The sequence below is a fragment of the Neopelma chrysocephalum genome, unplaced genomic scaffold (genome assembly GCF_003984885.1).
Source record: "Neopelma chrysocephalum unplaced genomic scaffold, ASM398488v2 Primary Assembly neopelma1_71, whole genome shotgun sequence".
Classification (NCBI taxonomy): Eukaryota; Metazoa; Chordata; class Aves; order Passeriformes; family Pipridae; genus Neopelma; species Neopelma chrysocephalum.
In genome coordinates, this window is record NW_020897731.1 from 3,835,162 (window position 1) to 3,860,482 (window position 25,321).

At 38.7% G+C, this 25,321-nt stretch overlaps 1 protein-coding gene across 1 annotated transcript in view; it reads right to left on the bottom strand.

Moving 5' to 3' along the window:
* STK32B (serine/threonine kinase 32B) overlaps nucleotides 1-25,321 on the bottom strand; it is a 167,457-nt gene that overhangs the window by 29,771 nt on the left and 112,365 nt on the right. The window contains exons 6-9 of the mRNA XM_027686608.1: nucleotides 18,270-18,359; nucleotides 5,557-5,660; nucleotides 1,297-1,413; nucleotides 76-201 (exon numbers count right to left, since the gene is read on the bottom strand). Of these exons, the coding sequence (XP_027542409.1) occupies nucleotides 76-201; nucleotides 1,297-1,413; nucleotides 5,557-5,660; nucleotides 18,270-18,359 (437 nt within the window). The remainder of the gene's footprint in view (nucleotides 1-75; nucleotides 202-1,296; nucleotides 1,414-5,556; nucleotides 5,661-18,269; nucleotides 18,360-25,321) is intronic.

Here is a 25,321-nt window from a genome sequence, read left to right on the forward strand (position 1 = left end):
GCATAAACAAGTAAAATGGCAATGATAATTAAAGTTGAAATTTGCAAACACTGTTCACCTGGAATATCGACTTACATTAGGAACAAAGCCTGGGGTCACAGTTTTCTCTAGAACAGCATCCCAGTTGACATCAGCTAGGTATGGAGAGTTTTGGATGTCTGCAAGGCTTGAAAGGCGGCACTCTGGGTCCTTAGTGAGGAGCTGTGATCAAGCACAAAGCATTTTCTAAGGGACTGGATGCCATGTATTGTATGATACGCATTTTTGAGTAAGAAAATGGCTAGGGAATCTTCTAACAGATCCTAGAAATTCCAATTAAAAAAAATAAAAGTAATAACTCATAGGATATGAGTATGATTTAATTGCCAACAGATGGCTGTTGCAGGCATGAAGTTTGTAAATGTATTAGCAACAAAAGTCTGTTTACAGATGCATAAGAGTCCAAGCAAAATGGAACATCACAGTTCAATGCCACCCAACAATTTGTATTTTGTCTTTAATTTATTGGAAGATATAGCTACACTGACCATCCTGGCAGCAATTAAAATTATCCCTCTCACTATCTACCAAAACTAAATTGTTCATTGCTGCAAAAGACATTGATCTTCTATTAGTCTATTCACACATTCGCCAATGTTTCCTGTTCAAGTATCAACACTGATGATCTGAAATACTTAAAAGAGACAGATGATCCTTGCAATGTGGCCAGACAATTAAAACAAATAAAACCCTGGGATTTTAGGAAGAAAATGATTTCTGGGGTCATGATGCATTCAGAAAGAGCTCTGTCTTGTAGCTTAGTGACATTTACAGCAAAGTAGATCAACTTTTGTTGTTGCAACTATAGCAACATGGGACAGCAAGAGATACAGTCATTTTAATTTTGAATCTCCCTGTCTGGAAACTGCAGCAGAAATTCAGAGGGCAGAGTGGTCCTTCCTTCCCTCTTCCACTTGTACAACCATGGCTGGGGGGAATGGGGCCAGGGCACAGAAGGCACAGGGAATTATTGGTCCCCAACATTTTGCTATCATTAGTGAATCAGTTTTAAAATAAAAAAAAATTAAATTTTTATTTCTTTGAAGCCATGAAAAGGTTGAGTCTAAGCCTAAGAATAATGCAGTTTCTGAAGAGAAAATACTGCACCAATCACATTCAGAACAGCCTAGAAATAAGCCCTGCTCTCTTATCCTTGAAATTTTGATTGCCTAATGTGAGTGCTTGCCTGATGCCTTTGCACTGTTGGAGGGGCTTCTGGAAGAGAAGAGAGGAAAGAACGTGTTTGTGCTTTCTTACCTTTTTCAGCAGAGCTATCATGCCCTTGCACCATGCAGATGAGTAGTGAACTCTTTCTATCTTGAACATGTTGAGTATCTCATCAATGGGGGTGGCTGAATGAATTTCATAGGGCCTCTGGGATAAAGTTAAATCAATATCAAGTCAATGAGAATGGATAAAAGAGCATAGACAGTTCACATTTTCCTGAGCTTAGCACTAAGTTTGAAATATCAAACCCACAAAAACATCTTATAACAATTTTGAGGCTAATCCTTCTTTGTGTGCATGTTTTTCTTTGGTCATAATGAATGTAATTACTCATAGGTGCATTTCCTCTGCAAAGTTTTCTCTCATAAAAGAAAGTACCTGTTCAAATGAGGTGGATGAATAATTTCATTCCTGGGGTATTCTATGTGAAATGTGAATTATTTACTATTTTTTACTGAGTAGTATATAGAGAAACTAGAAAATGCTTACAAAAGTCTGTGTAAGAACCACAGTAAAAAAGAAGACTCCAAATCCCAATCCTTCTCCTTTGCCCCTTTTTTAAAATCCAAAATTAACTCATTACATGTAATGTGTTTGCAGTGCCTAAATTCTTCTATAGGTGAAAAAAAGCCCTGGGTTTTGCTGTGCTTTGTTCGTGAAGTTTCTGTGATTTATTTTTTATTAAATACAGCATTTGGAAATAAAAATACTACATATAAATTTATATTCTTGTTATTTTCTATGCACATACCTATATTTGTAAAGCAAGTTATTATAATTATACTTGATGTATTTTTGTAAACAAGGACAGACAGTGGATTGTTTGTGAATTAGGTTGTACCCAGCAGGTGATAAATATATGACATGAGATCTGCAACTAAATGCCATCATAGCAGCAGTGTGCAAATTGATGCATGATAATTCATAAACAACATAGAGTTACATTCTAATCCAATATCCTCAACAGCAAAGGGCAGATGCTCATTACCTTGACTAAGAACTGAGTCATCCATTGATTTATGTTAGTATGTACTTATAGAAGATTATAATTTAGGAATATTTCTAGGTGTTAGTTATCTAATCTTTAAGGAATTGGAGCCATTCTTCATAAAGATCCAGGACATATTCTTATTTTGGGAAGACTCATGCACATATTTAACTTTGAACATATGTATAAAGCCAAGTCCTTTCCAAGGCACTGGTATGTTCTAAAAATAAATTCAAGGATTGCTTACATTTTTTTGTTTATATTCACATTCAGTTTGCCTGTTGTCATTTATCAGATCCACATGAATTCAACAGAACCTAAAGGTCTGCTCTAAATACACGATTTTCTTGAATCATGTTCAAAATTTCATTGGAAATTGTCTGTCGTGCTTTTCCCTACCTGTGGTAATGTTTCCATAAAATAGTTACTAAAAGTGAAATGTTAACATTCTCTCTGTCATCTAGAAGCAACCTACTGCTGACTTAGACTTGATACCAACAGGATCATTGAGCCACAATGCACAGCAATTGTTGAAAATGGCGATTAACTCTAAAAATAGCAACCATAAGGAATTATTACTCATGGAAAGTTTTTGTGTCAAGGATGTTTCTGGCCATACCTTTTTCCTCACAGAAAAATCCCTAAAGCTTACTTTATTTTAAATATTATTAGCATTCTGCAGTCTTGATTTTTTAAGTTTTGAAGAGATTTTAAATATTGTTATTATTTAATTTGAACTATAAATGGCCATTATAAGTTTGGTCTTTTGAGGTCCTTCACACCTTTGTCTCCTGTGCTTTTCACCCATTCACTCCACTTGAAGGTCGTATCCCTTCTGTTCTATTTTGTGAAAAAAGAAAAAAAATCCGGTTTGCTTTTTTCATGACGTTTTACCAAAGTTTGTTGTAAACTGTTCACATTTCAGTGAAAGTCAGAGTCTGTGAGTCCCACCTACTACCTCATTCCTCCACTTTGTCTCTATTGAATGTATGATATATAGTTATTGCAGTATTTTAGCATTTGTCTATAGCTCAGGAACAGACTGATGTCTCACTGTTTGCATTAGAGAGTTTAATTTCTTGGACTTGGCGAAAAGATCAATGTTTGATGCAAAGCTTTATGAATTTAATTTGGTTTTCTTGCTAAGTCTTTTATTAGCAACTGGGTAAGGAGAAAAATGCACCTACAACTTACTGAGAAATGCTAGCACTACTATGGGTAACCAAAAAATGGTCCAGACAGCTCTGTACTGGATGTAACCTGCTCCTGTAGCTGCAACCCCATTTCCAGCACTGCATTATTTTGGCTGCCCAGCAGTAGGGAGCCAGGCATGAGAATGGTTGGAATGCTTTGAACACCATGAGCTTCCCCTGAGGGCTCTTACAGCAGTAGAGGCAAATAAAAACAAAAATTCAGCTCAATGAAAAGCAACTCATTTTTACTTAGTGCCTCTTGAATGCAGGCTGTCAGTGTCATACACTATGCACAGCTCAGAGGTGGAAAATGAAATTTGTGATGCTTATCACTTCCAATGCACCTTCCTTCTTTACCTCCCACCCTCCCCATGCACTAGGATGCACCACACTCCAACTGCAGAAAGTCCTGTTGCACACAGCAACGTGCCTCAGGTTAAACACATTTCCTAAACCCTCTGCTACTTCTCTTGTCATCACTTTTGTCAGTTTAGGCCTTGTCTAGACTAGAAAAATTTAGAAATACAATTCAGGAAAAATACCCCTTTTCCTAGTCCATACAGAGCTGTGGGCTGCCAGGCCACCCTCTGTCTTGCTCAGTAGGCAAGAGCTGCTCTTCCAGAGGAAACAAGCAGCTGGCTTGGTTGACTGGAACAGGTACAGATGGTAGTGTTTTTATTAAAAAAAAAAGAAAAAAAATTGATCTAGTCTCAATTTTGCTTTGTCTATAGCCAGATTGACTTATTCAGAAAAGACTGTGTGGATCTTGGCGAATGGATTTCAGTCTATATAATTTTTCATTTGTTAAAGTGAATTTGTCACATTAAAGCGATCCTTTGTGATTAGTCTTGGGAATTCAGCTTTCCTTACAAAATCATTCATTGTGCTTCTTTCTTAGAGACACTCACTGGCGAAAGGGTGAGTGAGAACAACCATCAGGATGTTCTCTTAATTTACTTTATGTGCAACTAGTACTACTGTCTGTGACTAGGGTTGAGGATGAATTATGTTTATCACTGCCAGATCTTAACTTCTCCATTCTGAGAAGAATGTCAGCTTAAAAACTCCCTAATTTTTGAGAAGGATGGTAGAGAAAAATTGCTAATAATTATTGCTTTGTTGTTTTTTTCAAAAAAGGTTTTTAATATTCTTGTGCTCTGAGAGCAGAAACAGCCTTTGCATGGGAGAGATCTTCACATCAGGAGCATGGCTTTTGCCATTTCTGTGGACATACCTTTGAAAAATGTAGCTTGTGAAGTAACAATATGCTGACACTCTGGAATTTATTTTTCTGTCTAGAAGTGCGAATAATAATTCTTTATTTCTATTTTCTTTTATCTGTCATCTTACTTGAAATTGTGAGATCTTTGTGGGATGGATTGTTTGGCAGGACAAGGTTGCAGAACTGTGTTAGTGTCATATGATAAAAAATATTTCTTCCTTTAAAACAGTGTACTGCAAAGCAGTAAAATCCCCTTTACAAAACCGGAATTAAAAGTAATTCCCCCCCTTCATCCCCCAAATTGCTACTTTAGCTATGTTATAGTCCTGAAATAGTATAGAAATAACTGTTTTCCATAGGGAATATTAAATATTTAAGCAATCCTTTGAACCAAAACAGAAAAGAATTTTCCATTATCTTCTGTGATATTTGACCATGCTCAGGGAGATTTTTCATTAAGCTTATTCACATAATTGATTAGATAAGAAACAAATGTACTGGCAGATAAGCATTTTCTATAGTTGGGCCAAGCATCTTAAGCTATTACATTAGATCTTTTATGGTATTAGCCAAGAGAATCAAAGATATAATAGTGTCTGAAGTAACCCAACTTTTGTTTGGAAAAAAATACCATTGTTTGCAATTCAGCACTGTGGAGAACCATTAAACATTAAACATGGCCTTTCCTTAGCCAAACCGAGGCAAACTTTCATAATGTATTTGAGGGTGAGGTGAAACTTTCCCAAGAATGTTTTCAACCAGTATAGAACCAGGACAGCATTCCTGACCCGAGCCTTGTACACTCAAATTTTATCGTGAAAAGTGCATTCAGAGGCACTGTAAACTTGAGACTTCTGTTAAATAACAACAAACCCAATCATTCTTACCCAACCCCTCAGTAACTCATATGCTGTAATTCCTAGTGACCACCAGTCTACTGGGTACGAGTATCCTGGACCTCCATCCATAAAAGCCTGGAACACTTCTGGAGCTAAAACAGTAAATCAAATCAAACAAAAAGCATTTAATTAAGGTTATACTATGGATCATTAATATTCACAGCTGAAAAATTAATAAAGACTCAACTAACTGGAATTAAATGCATTTATAAGCATAGCATTTTTGGGATGCAGTTTCAGTGTCTTGGTTTACTGACAGCAAGCAACCTTCACTGGCCAAGGTTTTTCAAAAGTTAGTAATTTCATATGTTAATTCTTACCTGGTCCATTTAAGTTTTAAGTTATGTGAATAAAAATAACTAATAGGAAGAGAATTCCTAATCAGAAATCTGACTTAAAACCTTTAGGATGATTAAACATCATATGGGAAAAATATCTGCAAGCGAGATGATTCTTTGTGATTGATGGAGGTGTGAGTATGGTAAATCTCATCTTTATCCTACATTTCGATAAAACTAATCAGACAGGCTATAAAAGTATTCAACATAGGGCTATAAAAGTATTCAACATAGGAAAGTGGTGGTTAAATAGAAATCCTGACACTGATTTTATGCTGTGAGAAACTGTCATGACTGGAAGTAAACAAACTTTCAATAAAGTAATGAATTCCATAAAAATAACTTTTTTGGGAAAAAGATCTTTTCAAAACAAGGATCCAGTTCACTAATTTTAGGAAAAAAAACCAAACCAAACTATACTAAATAATGCCACTGTAGTTTCTTCAGAAAATCAGATGTAAATGAGAGAGGACATGAAATGAAATGAAAACTCAGTCATGCTTTTCTAATGATTTAACAGCAGAATCTCAGTACACTTTGTGAAAACAACTCTTTCACTGGAGATTTTGTAAACAACATTATTCCCAGCCATAACATCATGCTAGATTACAATTACCATGTGAGCCTCTTCTGGCCATGATGTCAAGTCTAATGTACCATACTACCACCTGATTACCATGGCATCACTTGGTAATGTGCTTACTGCAGTGACTAATGTAGTCTGGTCACACTTACTTCTGACTGGCACTTTGGGGTTTGACTATTTATGGCATTTAGAGAAGCACCTTTAATGAACAAAAAGGCATTTTAGAGGAGTGTTTGCAGTCCTTGCATTATGGATGGCAACATAGTAATTTACAACTCCAGTCCTGACTTCAGAAAATCTTCAAGAACCAAACATACTAGATGACTTCAGCATCCATCAATTAGTTATAGCAAAGCTCTAATCTGTAGAATAAAAAGCAGTGAGTGAATGAAAGTGGTCTTATACTCTTTGACCAACAGGACCGTCTCTAAACATGTTAGGTATGAGATCTGCAGGCACCTAAAAAAAGATTTTTGCTGGAATATGTGCGTTTGGAGAAAAGATGACCTGTGAATCTCTGGCAGAGGCATACTTGTGCTATGATCCAGTCTGACACGAACCAGCAAGGCCACAGGAGCCATTACAGTGAGTTAACTCTGTCTCACCTCCAGATGATAGAGCTTTGCTTGGCATGCTGTCCTACCACACATGCTATATCTTCATGTGTGCTTCCACTCTTGTTTGCATGCTGCTGATGTGTAGGCACATCTTGCAGGTGTGCAGACTATTGGACAGATAGGTGCTAAGAGGGTAAGCAGGATTTTTTGTGTTACTTTAGTGGATCAATGCACCTCAATTGCACATCAGGCACCAAAGTTATATTTTGAATATCACTGTAGGGTCCTTGTAGCGAAAGTTTGCTTGATTTAGCCCCATTAGTCATGGGTTTTGCCCACCGTGCCTGGATGATGTATAATAACTCATTACAGAAAATAGCCTTTGTGGCATTTTTACTGAGCTATGAAGGCATAATATTGGTTTCACTCTTTCTTTTATAGCTTTAACATTGCAATAATGAGACAGATCACCATCTGATTTCTGGGAGATAGAGGTGAAAGTACTTTACTGATGTAACCTATGACATTGCCAGAATGGTGCAGCTGTTTTGCTAATTTAGTGACTGAATTATTGACTTATATTTTATTTTCTTGTTCTAAAAGCTTCAAGGTCAACTCATCCTACATTAAGCAGATCAGCAGAAGATGCTTTCTTTTGTCCCGGTGTTTTGAAGCTGTTTTCTCACCTTAAACTAATGGTATTCTTAGGTCAGAATATGAGCAGTTAGGGTCCTGATTTTTAAAGCAGATAGCCCTTTTCCCCCTGCTTTGGCAGTATGATTTTCAGTCCAGCTGGAATGCCTTTCTGCATTCCATCAGCTCCAATGAAGTAGTTGTAAACATTCGTTTCACAAGATGAGAGGGGAACTGACAGAAGGTGCAATGTGATTTACAATATCCTATGTACAGGTTTTTTCTCAGGGTGAAACCTCAACCATACTGAAGGCAAAAGACCTTTTCCCAGTTTGACAAGGCTGTTATATACCCATTTCACACTAAGCTTGTGCTTAATGTGTCTAAAAGTCTTTTTGAGCTGAAACATTAGGTGTAAATGAAGGACTCCAGGATGTATGGCAGACTTCTGGAGTTTGCCTGCTCATTCAGAAACAGAGCATGATTTTACTGAAAGGCAGCAGGCCCTCCAAGTCATGGGGTTAGCCAAGTTCTGAAGAATTAGAGCTGTGAAATACACAGCATAACATTAGATTTTGCTGTAAGAAATAACTATGTCAGGAGAACCAATTTGGAGTGCAAATTGGATAGGATAAAAGCAAATAAAAAATCTGAAAGTTGAAATTCTGCATTGATTTTCTTTACCATTGTTATTTAAATAGACTATCTTTTAAAATTTGAATTTAATCCCAGGCTCAACTTGGACGGCCATCCTGCAACCTGCTCTGTGTAGGTTCTTCCAAAGGATGATCAGGTTTGAGCTTGCCAGCTTGGAGCAAGGGCAACAGCTCTGCTATGTGCACCCCTTCTGCACACACTCTCTTGCCGTAACAAATTCAGAATGAGAAGAATACTTCATCTTTTACCCCCACTCATCTACTTAGACGGAAGTATTCTGCCTTCAAGAGTTTTTGTGAACAAGAGTGAGAGAGTGCCTGCAAGAAAAATTGTTTCAGATTTTTTCCTCAAGCAGCTTCTACAGAATAAAGGCCTTTCAGGAAAATAAACGGGTTTAATAACGGGTTTGATCCTTCAGATTCTTTTGGCCAAGAGCTGTAGTTACTATAACATACAGTTAAAGGGAAGGCAGTAGATGCTTGCATGGCAGGCAAAAAACTTTTAAATAGTGAAACTAAATCAAAAGTAAATAAAAAGCAATAACAAGAGTGAATTCAAAGACAAGTGGAGAAGTGTTGCAATTGTTAGATCCCACGGGTATTCACAGCTCCCCATGGACTGATGTCTTTGTTATGATGAAGAACTGCTTTCCTAGAGCTGCCTGAAGAATGCCTCCAGCAGCAGGATCCTGGTCCAGCCTCACTGCTCACCCTGCTTTGAGCAGAGTTGGACTAAAGGCTCCTGAGGACCCAACTAACACAAATCACCCTACAATCCTGTGATCCTAAGAAAGCTCAAGCAGCCACCTCCTCACAGCACATCTGAGTGGGATGACAGAGGCATCTAAGACCGGGAGCCTCAATGGGATCTTTACAGCCTCTTCCTATTGGCAGTCACCATGAACTACATGGGCTCTTCACCTCTGCTCAGACACCTGAAAAACCTGTCAACCAAAGTACAGGGAATTAGAACTCAGACGCAAAGCAGTCATCTTGTTTGGGGTATTGCTTTTCATGTTTGGTAGAAGTGTGATCCGACACCTTTCATGCAACATTTTGGTAAAGACAAAGACAGACCCTTTAAATATAAATGCCATTCCAAGCTGGAACATCTGTACTAATTTTAACAGAGCAAGCAACGAAATCAGGAATGTCTTTGTCTTATATGATAATGGGTAAATGAACATATTTAACTTCAGGAACTAGCCTAGATAAAGTCCTTCTATTTCTTTTCTACATCTGTATTTTTCTCTTAATAATATACTTTCATGATTTCATTGTTTATCTGCTTTGTTTTCTTGAAAAATCACATAAACAAACCCACCCTTTTGCTGCATTGTGTGCTTCAGTGCATTCCTTGCTAGTCCCTAATACATATTTCCAGTTAATTTTTTCCCCAACTTAATAAATTAAAATAAATACCCTTCAGAGGATTTTGTCTTTTGGTGCTTTTGCACTCTATTTTTCTAGTAATAACGTATCGCTGCAGACTGTAGAAAGTAAATAACTGATTATTTCTCTGTAAAATAAAACCATACTGGAGAACAGCTCATAAAAACACTGAACGTGAAAGCAAATCTAGTGGGTCTGCATTCACCTCAGAAGAAATGGCTTACTGGGATATCCATACTCCTGTTCTGTAGGGTTGTGCAAGAGAAATTATGGACAAATCAATTCATATATATAAATACTCCCTGTAATTGTCATAGCAGTTAGATGATCTACAGTGTGAATTATGTAGATGATGCATCTCATATTGTATGCATATTTTCCTAAAGGTCTGTAATAAAAATAAAGTAAAATAATGGAAATGTTATGTAACTTGTTAGTAATTATTAGGTTTATTTTTGCAAAGTTATCAATATCTAAAAATATGATTCATGAGCTTGAAATAAAAAGGAATATCAATGTAAATGCAAACCCAAATTTTCACTATTTTTTCCTACTGTAGAAGAGCATTTCATACAAAATGCTTTGAACAAGGGTTTCTGAAAATCTTCTGAGTACTCATAAGTGTCACTTAACTTCATAAATTGTAAATGCTCCGGGTCTCTGAAATTCAGGTCATTTTTATTTTGTTGCCCAAAGGTGAGTTTGAAAATGCTGTCCATGTTAAAATGGTCAATTTGAGATTGTCACTTCGTGTGGTTGGCACGAAGAATAACTGTTATTATTTCTGATGGAGCATACTGTTTAATCATAAAGATAATTCATCAGAATAAATCATAAAATGGGGAACTCGGAGTGCCTCTGATAGAAATCCCAAATAGCACGATGTGGCATTTCTATTCTGATGAACTGATTGAAGTTTCACTTCCTTAGCAAGAAGCTAATCAAAGAGTGCCCAGTGTACCTGCCAGCCACTACCTGGAGTCTGCCAAGTGTTGATTAAGAAGCTTACAGAGCTATTGCTTACTTTGGGGAATTGCTGACTTACATAGGCTGCTTTGAAACTCTGCAAAATTGGTGAGAGGGAAAGAAAAGTGAGATGAACACATTAGACCTTTCTTCGAGCGGCTTTTACTACATATTAACCAATCAGTATATTTAAGCAATAACTTGCAAGTGAGTCCTGCAAGATGGATCAGTTGTAAGGTGTTGACTGTCCATGCAGAGCTAAATGTTGCAAATAAGAGCTGGTCATCAGTTCCTACAAAATGCCCTGTGCCAATGTTACCAATATGAGAAACTGAAAATAAAACAGAAAAATAAAACTATAGTGGTTTGGCCTCAGGTTTTTTTAGATGATCCAGTTCAGGTGGATATGCCCAAAACATTTCTTAAGAATGAAACCCCTGACATTGTTCACTCAATTGTCTACTTACAGCTTTCTGAAGTCTGTTTGCATTTCAGCAGAGACCCTACATGTCAGTAAGGGGAATCAGAGGTTTGTGGTTTACAGCAAGGGTTGCAAAGCAACACAGTGCTGCAGTCATTGTAGCAAAATATATTTCAGTGGCATAGGTTTTGTTGTAATGCCTGAGATTTTATAGATTAGAAAATAGTTTCCAATGTGACATTAACTGAGATTCAGTATAATACCTTGCTGCCAGGTATCATTTTTCTTCCACATATTAGTCCCTGATTGTGGGAAAAAATTATATATATATATATATATGTATGAATTGATATATACACATACAATGCACACAGTATAAGCAATATTTTGATTGACTAGCACAAGATAAGTTGTTGAAAGCTAAGACCTTTCCAAATTTTAAATGTGTGAATGACTTGATGTATATAACACATTCATAATTTCACCTTGCTGAATCAGGTTTAAGGGATGACAGATTGAGCTGAATAAAAAATGAACTTGATTTTTGGAATAATATTCCAAGAACCTTGAACTGAGATGGTTCAGTGAAATATTAATTGCTTTCTCAGCACCGTGATGAGAAAATATTAATTTTCACTTCCCTCTGAGAAGTAAATTCAGGGGTCAGTAACTTTTCTAGGTCATGGTTTAAATAGAAAACAGAAATCAAACTGCAATAATGACAAGCGATCTTCTATCCAGAGTAGAAGCTGTTTTAAGAGCTAAATGGAAGAAAACAACTTCCTTCTCCCTGAATATAAACGTGGATTTCGTAAACTATCAATTTACCTCCTAGTGTTTACTTTCTCATGTGCTAAAAGGGTCTAAATTATGATGGTGAGCTTTCTGACTCAGAGGTTTAGGCTAGCCAGCTGCTAACTTCTATTGTATAAGGCAAAGTGCTACTTAAAGCCTGGCCATGCTGGGATGATTTTCTAGTCTGAGGTCTAGGTTTGTTATAGGCGTGTAACTGATTTTGGAGCATTATTCACATAATACACCTCAATAGTTTTAATACACGTATTTAATGCAATTATTCAATCGAAGTAAATAATTTAGATACCTTCACCTGAAAACAGACATGGCATTTAGAATGCCTTATTAGTTTGCCATATGGCCATATAACCTCTCCTGCCCTGATTCAGATTGCTGTCCTCATACAACCCTCTGCATTACTCAACCACTGAACAGAACTCACTTACTGCCCTTGCACAGAGAAGCCCTTAGTGGCTGAACATCTGGATCAGCCTCAGAGAAACAACCTCAGGTTTCTAGCCCCGTTGAAAGAAAGCCCAGCAGCAATGAAGGTGCCCTGGTCTCCTACTATTGAATATGAAATTATGAAGTACCTTCCTTACTCCATCCAAAAGCTCACAGTGGCTGCAGGGCTAGTTTTTCTAGCAATTTGTAGAAGGGATTTTGTCCAAAAATATTCATGTGCTGTTTGGAAGATTGGCCTGGTGTATGGACAGTAGCTGTTCTGCCCCAGTACTGAAATTAAATGTCTGGATAACTGGGAATTCATAGGACAGACTGTGTACCTGACACAGCAGAAGGGCCCTGGGATTAGAACATGGTGCTAATAATGCCAAGATCACAGGTTCAATCCCTATGCAGGCCATTCACTGAAGAGTTGGATTCACTGATCCTTGTGGGTCCCTTCCAATGCAGAATATTGTGTGACTCTGTAATCATTACATACTCCTGGCTCACATACTCCTATGGGGTTAGCAAATATCTTTGCACCAGTTTATGCCTGCAAAAACCTGTGGCAGTTGTGTGGCATGACCAAAGAACAGGAGTTATCCAGGGGGCAGAAGGAAGCCCCTGCGGGGCTGCTGGAAATTCCCACTTACTGACCTGTTTGTCACCTCCTCTGGACATCTGCTCCCCTTCAGATCTGCCTGCAGAGTTCCACAACAGATCAGTCTCTTTCAGGCAGATAATAAATAAAATAAATAAACAAATAATAAATAACAAATAAACAAACAAATTAATTAATAAGAAACCCAAACCAAAACTACTACTTGAACTCAGAGTGCAGTTTTTATTGATTGAAATAGTCAAATAAATGATTATATTAGTAGTTTTGTTGGAAGATCTGAAAGCATGGTAGCAGGTCAGAGAGTACAAAGAGGTGAAGAGGAGCTGGAGGTAGTAACTTCTTTCCTGATCTCCTGAGGTTTCTCAGCTGCTTGTGGTCCTACTCATTAATGTCGGAGTGGAACAAAAATCTGAATGCCTTCTTGCAGTCCTTAATGCCCTCAGCCACACTGCTCCTAGCACAAGCTGAAAACCCCATCAGTATGGTGAGTATTTGTTTCGGCACCTCAGTCTCACACAGCCACTTGGTTCCTGCTTATCAGAACAAACAGGAGCATCCTGACTCATGCTGGCATTGTGATATTTCCCCAGGATCAAAAGGGCAGGTAGCAAGACCACCAGAGAAAGTCTGCAGCCAGACAATCAAACCCTCCATAGGAAAAGGGTGGGATTTTTAAAAACCTAAACACCGCCTTAACTTCGGTCAAATGAGCTATAAAACACTATTTCATTTCAGAGCACTGTTTAGTATGACTGCAAGAAAGACTCAACTTGAAATTTATCCATGATATATTTTAACTCTCTTAGGAACAAATGTAGCCCTACAGGATTTTTTTTTTTAACTGCAAGGTTGATATCAGGACATCCACCAGTTTTCTTCTGAGTCCAATAGTACTCCTACACAGTATTAATTAATAAATATGGATGACTCATACATTTTGGAAGTTCAGTGGACCACTGTAAATCCACAATCCTCTGGTAATCTCAGGCACACAGTCATTCTTCATCATGACAGCAACCCATGAAAGGAACTGTGAAAAACTGAGATAACAAGCCTGTAGGATAGGAAAGGGGTAGCTGAAACTTTTCACATAATTTATGGCTGATTTTATTGGCTTTGGATTTTTGTCAGGTGTGTTTGTATCATAAAATGTATTTTATTGGTTTGATTTGAAGTAAAGTCAAGTCACAGTGCATTATTTGGGTAACTTCAGTCTCTGCTGAGGAAAACATCAAAACCTCTACCTAGCCCCCCAAGCCCTCCTACCACTAGAAAGAGAAAAAAACAAACAAGAAAGCAAACAAACAAACAAACAAACAAGCAAAACAACAAAAACCCCAAACAAACCCTAAACCTCTGAATGGAAAGTTTTTGCAATGCTCACAAATACTACACAGATGTATAGAAATTGATCACGGCAAAACATTTCAGTAAGGAAAAAGCATGTGCTATAGAACTCAAATACACATAAATAATGCTGAAGTGAGGAATAAACAAAAGGTGATACCTGTCATGTTTTCTAGATCTGTTTTAATATTTAACTTTTGGTTTTGTAACTGAGCACCCTGATGCAAGGTAGAGGGCCATCACTGCAGATGAGTGCCCAGCACAGAGCATGTTCTTTGAGACACAAATATATTTCTTGCAGCCTTGTTTATGAGGGAACAATTTAAGAAATGTCTCTTTTTTTTTTTTCCCCTCATAAAGTTGGAACAGGGTTGAAAGTGGCAAAGACTTACACAGGTGCTTCTGATCAGGCAAATGCACACTTCTCTTACATACAGGAGGCCTAAGCAATAGCCTTTTGCAGGAAGAAAGAGCCACAGCTGAGCACCCCAGGCACAGGCTGCAGCCAGGGACCATGTCTTGCCTTACGTTGGCTTTCCTGGTCCACCCCTCACGCAGAGCGGAGGGGGTCCTCCACAAGTGCTTGTGTTCATTTGTTGGCAGCAGCTGTGCCTGACAAAAGCCAGCCTGGTCTCAAAGGACATTTGGCATTGCTTGCCAGTGTAGGATGACTGCCTGAAACCTTAGGAGTTTTCAAAGAGCTATTCCTACAATAAAACCTTAATCACAGGTGTTGCAGAGGGTTTGAGCAGTGGATTTGTAATGGTAAAATCTGTCATGGGTGACACAAAATTTTCCCAAAACAGCTGAAGGCACACATTGTCTTCCACAGCCACAGGCACCTAAACAGTACAAGGACTCCCAAACTCTAAGAAGCTGATTTCACTTGAGCATTTCAGGTCAACCGCTTTGAAAAGAAAATCCACACAAGCAGTTGGTAGTATCTTGCCTCACCAGGCTGTTGGTCTTGTTCCTTTTACATACACTTCTGTCCATGTCTTTGCTGCCTATCTGTGGCAGGTATTTCACTTGTCTGAATGAATTGACTGGAAAGGGGAAATACAGAGAAATTGCCAGGGTTTCTGGAGAAACATTCAGGTTCAGGTACATTGCATTCTGCATAACCATTTAATAAGTAGGGAAATAGGCAGGGAATATTTCAGGCTGAGAAAGACTTAGGGGCAAAAAGGCTAATGTGAAGTGGGATTAAGAAAAGGCTGCAGGAGATGACTCACACCATGCTTAGCATTACAAGATAGGCATCTTAATCAGAACAGCCAGGGCATTTTTACAACACAATATCAATTTGCTGCGTTTTTTTCCTGAATGCCAGTTTTATGCAGTCATGCTGCATGTGAGCAAATCGCTCCCTAGCAATTTCTCAGCCTATTTCAATCAGATTTCAAAGAGGAATGGAGGCTTTAGAGATAACAGTTTTCTGTTTATTTCCTTAAATTGGCCACAGGAACAAGTGAGAAATCCTATAAATGCTTCTGCTAAGGCAAAAGCTGGTGAGTGCCCTCATATCTGACTAAATATAACAGGACCCACATGGGAGTAAGCCTTTATAAACTTTCAGGAGGGGGAAAAAGCTTTCATCACATCTCGTACTCTCATCATTGTAAAAACCAGCATAGCATAAGACGTCTTACAGAAAACACTAAATTTCCTTTGTTCTGGTACTCAGCAAATACCTTGTTTGAAGGTGACTTCATCTTTTTACACTAAGGTGAAAGTGTGGTTTGAATTGCTGGTAATGAACCTGGTAATGAAAGCTTACCACCAACCAAAATTCTGTTTTTTTCCATTTCTCTCACAGTCTAAATGGCTCAGGAGAAGCCACATGGAAAGCCTTCGATACAATCTTAAAACCAGAAATCACTGCAACTGAAAAGTCTTTGTAGTACTTCACTAAAGTTATAATTCTACACAAAATAAAAGGTGGAAAGTAGCACCAATGAATGTCTGGCCATATCTGTCAAACTCTTAATATTTGGTTTGTTGAAGCTTTGATATCCAGACTGTGCCACAGAGTATCCTCACCCATCACTTTTCATCAAAACAGAGGATTTTTGCAGCTCTAAAAGCTTTCCTGCCTTCTTACAGCTCCAAATAAATGCAAGGATGACTCTTCTGACTCTTTCTGAGTGGTGAAGACTGTACTTATGGCTTTTGCAGTATCTTTGTATTTCCAAGAGGTGAGGAAGGCACACTGGAAAAAAAGTAAGCTGGTGGATGGTGCCATAGCCTCTTTGCAAAGGGAAGGAGAGCACTTTTCTTGTACTGTTTCTTCTTGTGAGGAGACCTGATGTGTGGGGAGGAGGGTTCAGAGGCAGAACAGCCACATGAGCTGAGGTGAACCAAGACCAGATTCATTAGTGTGCAAAGGTGAAATGTTTTCCCCATCTCCCATCTTTCCCTTGACCTCTTTATGCTCTGTATCACATGACTGTGCAGTGCTGTTCACCTCATGTAAGAAGAGTCACTGAACTAGACACTCAGTTAAAGCTAACCTGTACAAATTGCTGAGAAAAGTTTAATCTAAATCTTCATCCCTCTGCGTAACTTAAATACTTGAATCAGAACTACAAGAAATGTTTTCTGGTCTGTTTTGAGAGATTTCTAAGCTTATACATTTATCAACTACAAAGATAGAGATTAGTGGACTGGTCCTGAGCCCAGTGTGGCCACACACGGGTTATTGTGTCCTGTTTACTGCCTAGACAGGACTGCTGTGCACAAGCTGCTCAGGGCAATAGACTGAGCTCCTGCTGGCTGTTGATTTGTAACAAAAAACATATCGTATCTGAAAAAACAGCTCTGATCCAGTGCCTGGGACTGCTCTGTCACAGTCTCACAGCTGGTGTGGAGGCACCCCGCAGATGCCTGCTTGCTTCATGTGCAGGGTGGTATAGTGCTCCTTGTGCTGTGAAAAACATCAGTGTCAATTCCTATTTATTGGGCACATGCTTTTACTCCTATGCTAATAATCAGTACTGTGGTAATGCACTGGCCTTTGGTTTCCCCAAATTACACTTTCATAACTTGATAATTTACCAATATTTCACCACTGCAAGAGTGTTAGGCTCTTGGAGACAACACCTATGTTTTAATATATCATCTCCCGAATCCCAATATATTTAGTCTTAGGCTAGTCATCTGCTCAGGCAATGACAATTCCATATACAGAAAGAATTAAAACTTCAGATGTGTAGGAAGCCACAGATAGGACAAATCACACATAGACTTAGTCAAGGAAGCTAGCCTAACTTTGGTTGGACAAATTACCTTCAGGAGATGCCTTCTATCCTTCAGCTCAGGGTAAGTTTGAATTATTAACTCAGCCAAGATGCTTAACCTTTAGACACATGAGGACAGGTGAACTGAATTTTACTTTCCCAGCTTTCAATCAATCATGCATTTTAAATATATAATTAAAAAGTATCAAATGGTCTAAAAGCCAGAAGGCAAGAACTTCAGCGGTCACTTACAGAGAACTCTAATTTTAAACAGACACATTTTTGAGGAACTCAGAATAGCAAAGCAATTAAGTATGTGTCTAAATACTTTTAAACTGACATTATATGTTCCCTACATTATAGTAGGTCATAGCCACAGTGGTGCAAATCAATCATATATAATTTTCTCAAGTTGTGGGGGTTTACAGGAAGTAATGCAGCTGAAATTTTCATTAATTTGCTTCACAACCCAAACAGAACCTGACCAGAAGCAGTGTAGAAATCAAGCTCCTGCTTAAAACAGCATCCAAACGTCATTCCCTCTCTCCCATGTTTTCCACTGCTAAAACACATATACTGTCAATAAAAGAAATTGATCACAACCACTGTATGCTTTTACAACTTAAAATCCTTTTAATATACCAGTAGTCAACCTTAATGTGTGACTTTTCTTACATTATTTTAATGGTTTTGAAAACTTACCCATATAGGGTTTTGTGCCAGCCATAGAAGAAGCTTTTTCTGAGCCTTTTACTATGGTTGCTATGTTAAAGTCGGTGATATGAACATGTCCTGCAATTACACAAAGTAGAAAGAGAAGTTAAAATTGCACTTCATGCAAATATTCCTCTCTTTATTTAACATTTAAGTGATAATGGAAAGAAAATTAATTGGAAATATTCATAGCATTAATGAAAACTTATTATTAAATGTTACTCATAACTAGAAAAATCAAGTTGGAAGCAAAGTGATGGAATACTCTTCCTGTGTGGTTACACCTGCTACCTGCTTGTAGTATTGAACTGGTTTTGCTAATCGCCCCTGAATCTTTTCCTGACATGAACAAACTTGAGAAATGGGTCCATGAGAACCTCATGAAGTTCAGCAAATCTAAGTGCTGCATCTGGGTCAGGGCAATCTCAGACATGAGTACTGGGAGATGAACTCATTGAGAGCTACTCTACCAAGGAGGACTTGGGGGTTCCTCGGAATGAAAAGCTGGATGTGAGCCAACAGTGTGGGCTTGTAATCCAGAAAGCCAATTGTATCCTGGTCTGCATCAGGAGCAGTGTGGCCAGCAGGCTGAGGTGATTCTCTGCCTCTATTCTGCCCTCGTGAGACCCCACCTGGAGCCATGCCTCCAGATTTGGGGTCCTCAGCACAAAAAAAGATGTGGACCAGTTGGAGAGGTCCAGAGGAGGCCATGAAGATGATCTGAGGGCTGGAGCACCTCTCCTATGCAGACAGACTGGGAGAGGTGGGGTTGTTCAGCCTGAAGAAGTCTCTGGGAAGACCTTATAGCAGCCTTCCAGTACCTTAAGGGGATTTATAAAAAGGAAGGAGAGGGACTTTTTACTTGGAGATAGTGATAGGACAAGGCGAAATGGTTTTAAAATGGTTTGAAAGAGGGTAGGTTTAGATTAGATGTTAGGAAAAAATTCTTTATCAGAGGGTGGTAAAGCACTGGAACAAGTTGCCCATGGAGGTTGTGGATGCCCCGTTCCTGGTAGTGTTCAAGGCCAGGTTGGATGGGGCTCTGAACAACCTGGTTTAGTGGAAGGTGTTCCTGCCCATGGCAGGGGGTTTGGAACTAGATGTTCTTTGAGGTCCTTCCAACCTTAACCATTCTATTATTCTATGATTCCATCTGTTTTCTCTGAGCAGTAAGTAGCATGCAGAAGCAATATGTGAAGCTATGTGTGGAAATTTATCTCTCCTTATCTCCAGCTACAGCCACCTCTCACAATGTCAGGTGCTCATGACACTCTCTACTGTCTCATCCACTACAGGTTACCATCAGCCCATTTTTTCTTGAGTCTCCTCAGGGCAAAGAGGAAGATGAGTAGAAAAATGATATTTTTATCATACAATAACTATAAAATTAGATCTACAGTAACAGAACAGTGTGTATGTAACAGGAGCAGCTCCCAAACGATCATTTATTTGATGGCAGGTTGAAAGATGAATGATGTGACAGAAGTCAGCCTGGGGACGTGCTGCCTGACCAGCCAAACAGCTGATTTAAACTGAACTCATCAGGCTGGATGGCCCCAACCTTCTGTCATTACTTTTTTCCTTGGGGTAGCTTATGACAAGTGTAGATTAAATTGCTCCACCACAGTGAAGCAGTAGTTATTAATCCTGGCTTGCCATAGACAGGTAAATTGAATATAAATCCAGCTTGAAAAAATTAAAATTAAAATTAAAATCAGACTTTTAATTTGACAAGTCTTTTGTTAGGTTTTGCATCTCTGCTGTAGGACTAGTTTTAAATTGTTGAGGGATGTAGATATTATGCTCTCTGTGATTACATCTGGCAATGCCATTGTGGAGGACAGAGTACAGGGGAAGGCACTTCCTTTCCCAGCTTAGCACTGCACTCAGATCAGGGTTAATACATCATGTGTCGGACTAGGCTCTTGAGTGACAAAGTCATGTGATTTTTTTTTTCATCAAGTCTCAACCTCATTCAATCCACAGAATGAATCAGGGTTTGGGGAGGATGCTGCTATTAAGTGAGGGAGGTTGTTATTATGTTTGCTGCCAAAGATGAAAAGACTGTAACAAATGACTGATGTTGGATTTTACAGTGATGTCTGATGAAGGAAGAGCTGTATCAACAAAATGTTATGCTGCTCCAACAGTCTAACCTAGATCCTGCTCAAAGTCCACAGGAAATGTATCTGCCAACCTATGACGACTCTGCAGCTACACACGTGTGAACTGAAATTCTCGGAGGACCCTAGTTTGGCCAGATCTGAGCTAGTTTTGACAGGGAAAAGGAAGAAGGCACTTCCCACTGCTAAAATTAAAGCTATTTCTCCAAACGAGAGATACAGTAGAAGTGTTCGATGAAATGGTTTCCATGCTTTCTGTACTTTTCTCGAGAAACCTGCTTAGATTTTATTGACACATTCTTCCTAAGACAGCCAGCTCAGGAAGACATCTACAGGGCAGAGAAAAACTGTGAGCAGATGAAAGCCATCCCTTTACAAGGAACAGGAGGTGTTAAGCTGTCATAACACGAATTAACGTTCACAGCCCAGCCCGACATCACAATTCCAAGATGGTATTCCTACTTCCTGGTGGCTGAAGTGTAGCATATTTGCAGTTCATTTCTGCCATCATAAAACACTATGGCAGAAGGTTTCTTGAAAATGGTACCTGAACCACATATAGCCTCCTCACTGCAGTAGTGGAAAGCAATTCCATGTACACTGTAGAATGAAATGTTGCAAGGATCTCTGGAGACTAATACTTTCCTTTTTTCTGACAGATAAATAAAAGTTCTGTCACTTATATGACAGCACTGTAAGTGATGCACCCTATTAGACTGCCAGCATGACTGCCCATTGCAAAACATCAGTTGTATAACATCCATTCAGACTGATTCATATAGTTGATTTGCAATCAAAATTACCTCTCCTGCAGTGCATTGTTTTTTCTCCCTTTTATTAGTGTCCTTTTCATTTAACAAAACCAAAACAGCACACGTAAATTGTTGTATGCACTGGTTGATTTTTTTTTTGTTAAAAATGCCTTTCTGCAAGCTAAGGGATGGATTGGGAAGATAGGTTCTGCATAGCTCCTCTGCATCCTGCTGCCAATATAGCAGCAACAGGCAGCTCCTCTACATGCAGTAGGACACAGTGGAGCCGTGTCTATACTGCTGGAAAAGCTCCACCTTTGCTCTTCCCCTCCACAGGGCCACTCCATGGCCCACTGGCTGTCTGCAGGCAGCCTTTACCTGTTGCTAAAAGGGCTGCTAATTGGCACTGGAGGGAAAGGAAGGTACTCTGCAGGCAGGTGAATATCAGTGCTGCTGCAGGGACCACACACAACACCTGGTGGGAGCTGGGGACGTGGGAAGGGGCTGAGTCTGGGACAGGGCCAGAGAAGGGGGGTGAATCCCCTGTGCCTGTCAGGTGTGGAGGAGGGCTGGAGGGTGTCAAGGAAGAACTCTGAAGGTTTTCAAGTCTTCTAAGCCTTGGGTTCAAATCTTCTAAGGGATTTGTTTGGGGGGTTTTTTGGGTTTGTTTTTTTTGTTTGTTTGTTTTTTTTGTGGGGTGTGGGTTTTGGCTTTTTTTTGGCTTTTTTAAATGTTTTTCATTCCTGGTGTGAATATTCCAAGAAACAGTTAGACCCCAATTCTCTATAGGAGACTTTCTTATCAGCCTCTAAGACCTGTTTTTACTGCAACTGTTGCACACAGGAAAAGGGAAGGTTGCTATTGCTGCAGTAAATATTCTGGGACACCAGATACTTCCTACCGTTTCCAAAATTTCTGCTCATGGGGACTTTTTTCCATCTGAGCTTCACACCTTGTACTTAATCTTCCTTTCTGGATATGATTGTGAACAACTAAATGTCAAAACCATCTATACCCTAGTACAATATTGAAGCAGAATGTCAGTGCCACTTGGATTTAGCTCTTACAAACTGTGAAGCACAGCAGTGCACAACAGTTTCAGCAGTACCTAACTAAATTCTAGTATTCCAGGGAAAGAACTCATCATTTAATCCCTGGAGCTGCGTGACTCCATATGATAATAACATGATGGTAGAGGGAAGGGAAGACAAGGAGAATGACCACATTCCTTTGGCTCTCTGCAGAGTGGCTCTGTCAAATTACCCCCAAGTGCAGATTTCACATACACCAACACATACATTGGAAGCAGAAGGTATCCTAGTGGAACTTGTTTAAAAAATTACATTCCTCCGGTCGGCTTCCAATAAGGCTTTACCAGGGTAAGTTAATACCTACAGTACAGTGTATGACTTTGCAAAGCTTTATGCCATGTGACTTTTATGCCTCGCTTTTTTCACATGATCTGAAATCACAGTATCTGAGGTAAACAGCAAATGATCATTGTTTGGACTATTATTTAATTTTTGAGCAAATCATAATGACTATTAGAACAAGTCCTGAAAGGTGACTGGGGTTGGCTGACTAACATTTAGCAGAGGAAAATGTACATGATTTCAAACCTCATTGAATTTTTCTGAGTCTGTAACCAAAGGGGTGAATGTGAGGGCAGAGAGAAGAAATATTGTATTGGAGTTCATGTCACCAATTCAGCATGCATTAGAGCTGATCGGAAATCTCAGCACAGTAACATTTTGGAGCCAATTCAAGTCTGATTTGCCCTCAGAAGGTCAAACCCTATGAACAATTTAAAAAGCATCCCTGAGTTCATCCATACTATGTATGAGAGCGTAAGCTCACACACACATCTGAACTTGGCATGGCTTGGCAGTCTTCAACATTTTGTCAGGGAGATTGGTACAACCTCAGTGCGTGGCTATAGATGGGGTCAGCAAGGCCGTGCTGTAGATAGTGGTACAGATATGCAGTCTTTCGGTTTCAGAGCAGAAGAGCAACCACAGTGGATCAAAGACCCATCTAATTGAGTTTCTTATCTCCAAGAGTCTCCAAGAAATGCATGACAGAGCAGGATATAAAAAGAGACTAGTTTTGGTGATACTTTCCCCAGGTGCTCACCCAGCTTCCAGCTTTTTGTGACTGAGGTGTTTCCTGAGCTGCTTATGGTTTCCAAATATTTAATAACTTTCATTGCCCTTTTCCAAGATCTTTTCCGGTGTTTCCTTGAGTGAAGAGAACTTTTAGCAACCTTAACATCCTGCATAAGGGTTCTTAGCTTGAAAATAGATTATGTGAAGACTCACTGTGTGTTTGTTAATTTTGGAGACGCTACCTGCTTATTTCACAGAATGATTATTACTTCTAGTCTTTAAACTGTTTCCTGATGGCTCTCCATATTGAAATCACAGATCTAATATTTCACTTTCAGACTTAACAGGACTATTTACATTTTATAGGTTTTGGGGTTTTTGTAGATTTACATTTTATAGGTTTACATTTTAGGTTTTGGGGGCTTTGTAGATTGGATTTTTGCATCTGATAGCTAAAGAAAAAATGTTATCATCTCTGAAAAAAGTCAATGTGCTAATCTGTTTACCACTGCTTCTTTTCTGCATTTAGGAAATTCTACATCTCCTTAGACATCATAGTTAATTGATCATGGAAAGTTTTAAAGACATCTTTAATTTCTTTGATATTTCACAAAAAAAATACAACATGGAGCAGACTTATCAGGTTCTAATTCTAAATGCTGTCATTTCAGTTATATTGTTCTAAACCATTAAAATGAAAGGAATAGTAGAGGAAGTGGAATACTGTCTTTAGGAGAATTATATAATGCTTTTCTCTGTACAATGCAGTAGTAGTAGCTCTCCTGAAACACTTGGTAGTTCCTTCAGCTGAGACTGGAATAGTTCTGTTTCAGGTGTATGTTAGCAGAACAGGGCACTGCTACTAAATTTAAAGATTAGTGTTAACCATAAGAGGAAGAGCTTTCTGGGAAAGCTGAGAAGGAAATGTAACAGAAGAGCTTTATGGACAGCATTCACTTCCTTAGAGAAGTCTGATTCCAGTTCAGAGAATGAACCCTGAAACCATCCCTACTTTCTCTCCTCAGAGGTGGGATGGGGAATCTTTCCAGGAGACCATGCAATCATCTCTGACAGAGGCTGAACACTTTTTTTAAGTAGCTGATTATCCCATTCTCATGTAGCAATGCGCTATTCATGATCATCAAATATTTATTTCCACTAATGCATCAGAACCTGGGCTCAGCACTGTTGAGATGTGGCTGTGCTGAAAAGTATATGGGAAAATTCAGACTTTCTCTGACAGAATGATTTTGAATATGTTGTATTTGTTTTTGTGGGGGTTTTTTATTTATAAATTAGGTCAGTCATTTTTAAGGGTTAAGAAGAATCTCCCATTTTCACTACTTCTGTATTCCTGAGGTATGTTCTCTAAGCCATACAGATAAATTGTAGTGAAATTAGTTTCAATGAACAGAAATATCTGCAACATATATTCTTGGTATATGTTATGAAAGTCAGTCAATTTGACTGCTTGAAGATGTAAGGCAATGTGAATGGCGTAAACTACATGTTGACTTCAGCCAGACTAGGTTTCTTCAGCGAGGCCAAAGGAATCTAACTCACTGAGACAAAGTCTCAGTCAGAAATGTTGTGCATATCCAATTTCATGATATTTTATGTAAACATAATTTGTTTAATATACTGTAAGAAAGACCTAGGGCTAAAGTCAAGTGTATAGGAAACTGTTGTGCCATCTCAGAGGCCATGGGCTAAAATCAAGTTCCTTCCTGTGTACCTGGTTAGACTCATATTAGGTGAATTTGTTATGCTTTCTCTGCAGCCTAACATATTTGCGGTGCAAATATTCAGCATATTTTTCCATTAAATGAAATCTGATGATTTTGTAGAAATGATGTTATTATGTTGCAGCTTAATCAGAGCTTTTAGGAACTTCCAGGACAGCAGTCTTCCTGTAAAATATGCATCTGTAAGGTGTATATCTATATCTTAACTCAAAACTTCTAGATATTAGTCACTAAAGAGAAATAAATACTCGTGTATAGTGAAGACATCCAAAATAAATCATATGATCTAAAACACCTCTATGTGTTTCAGTTATC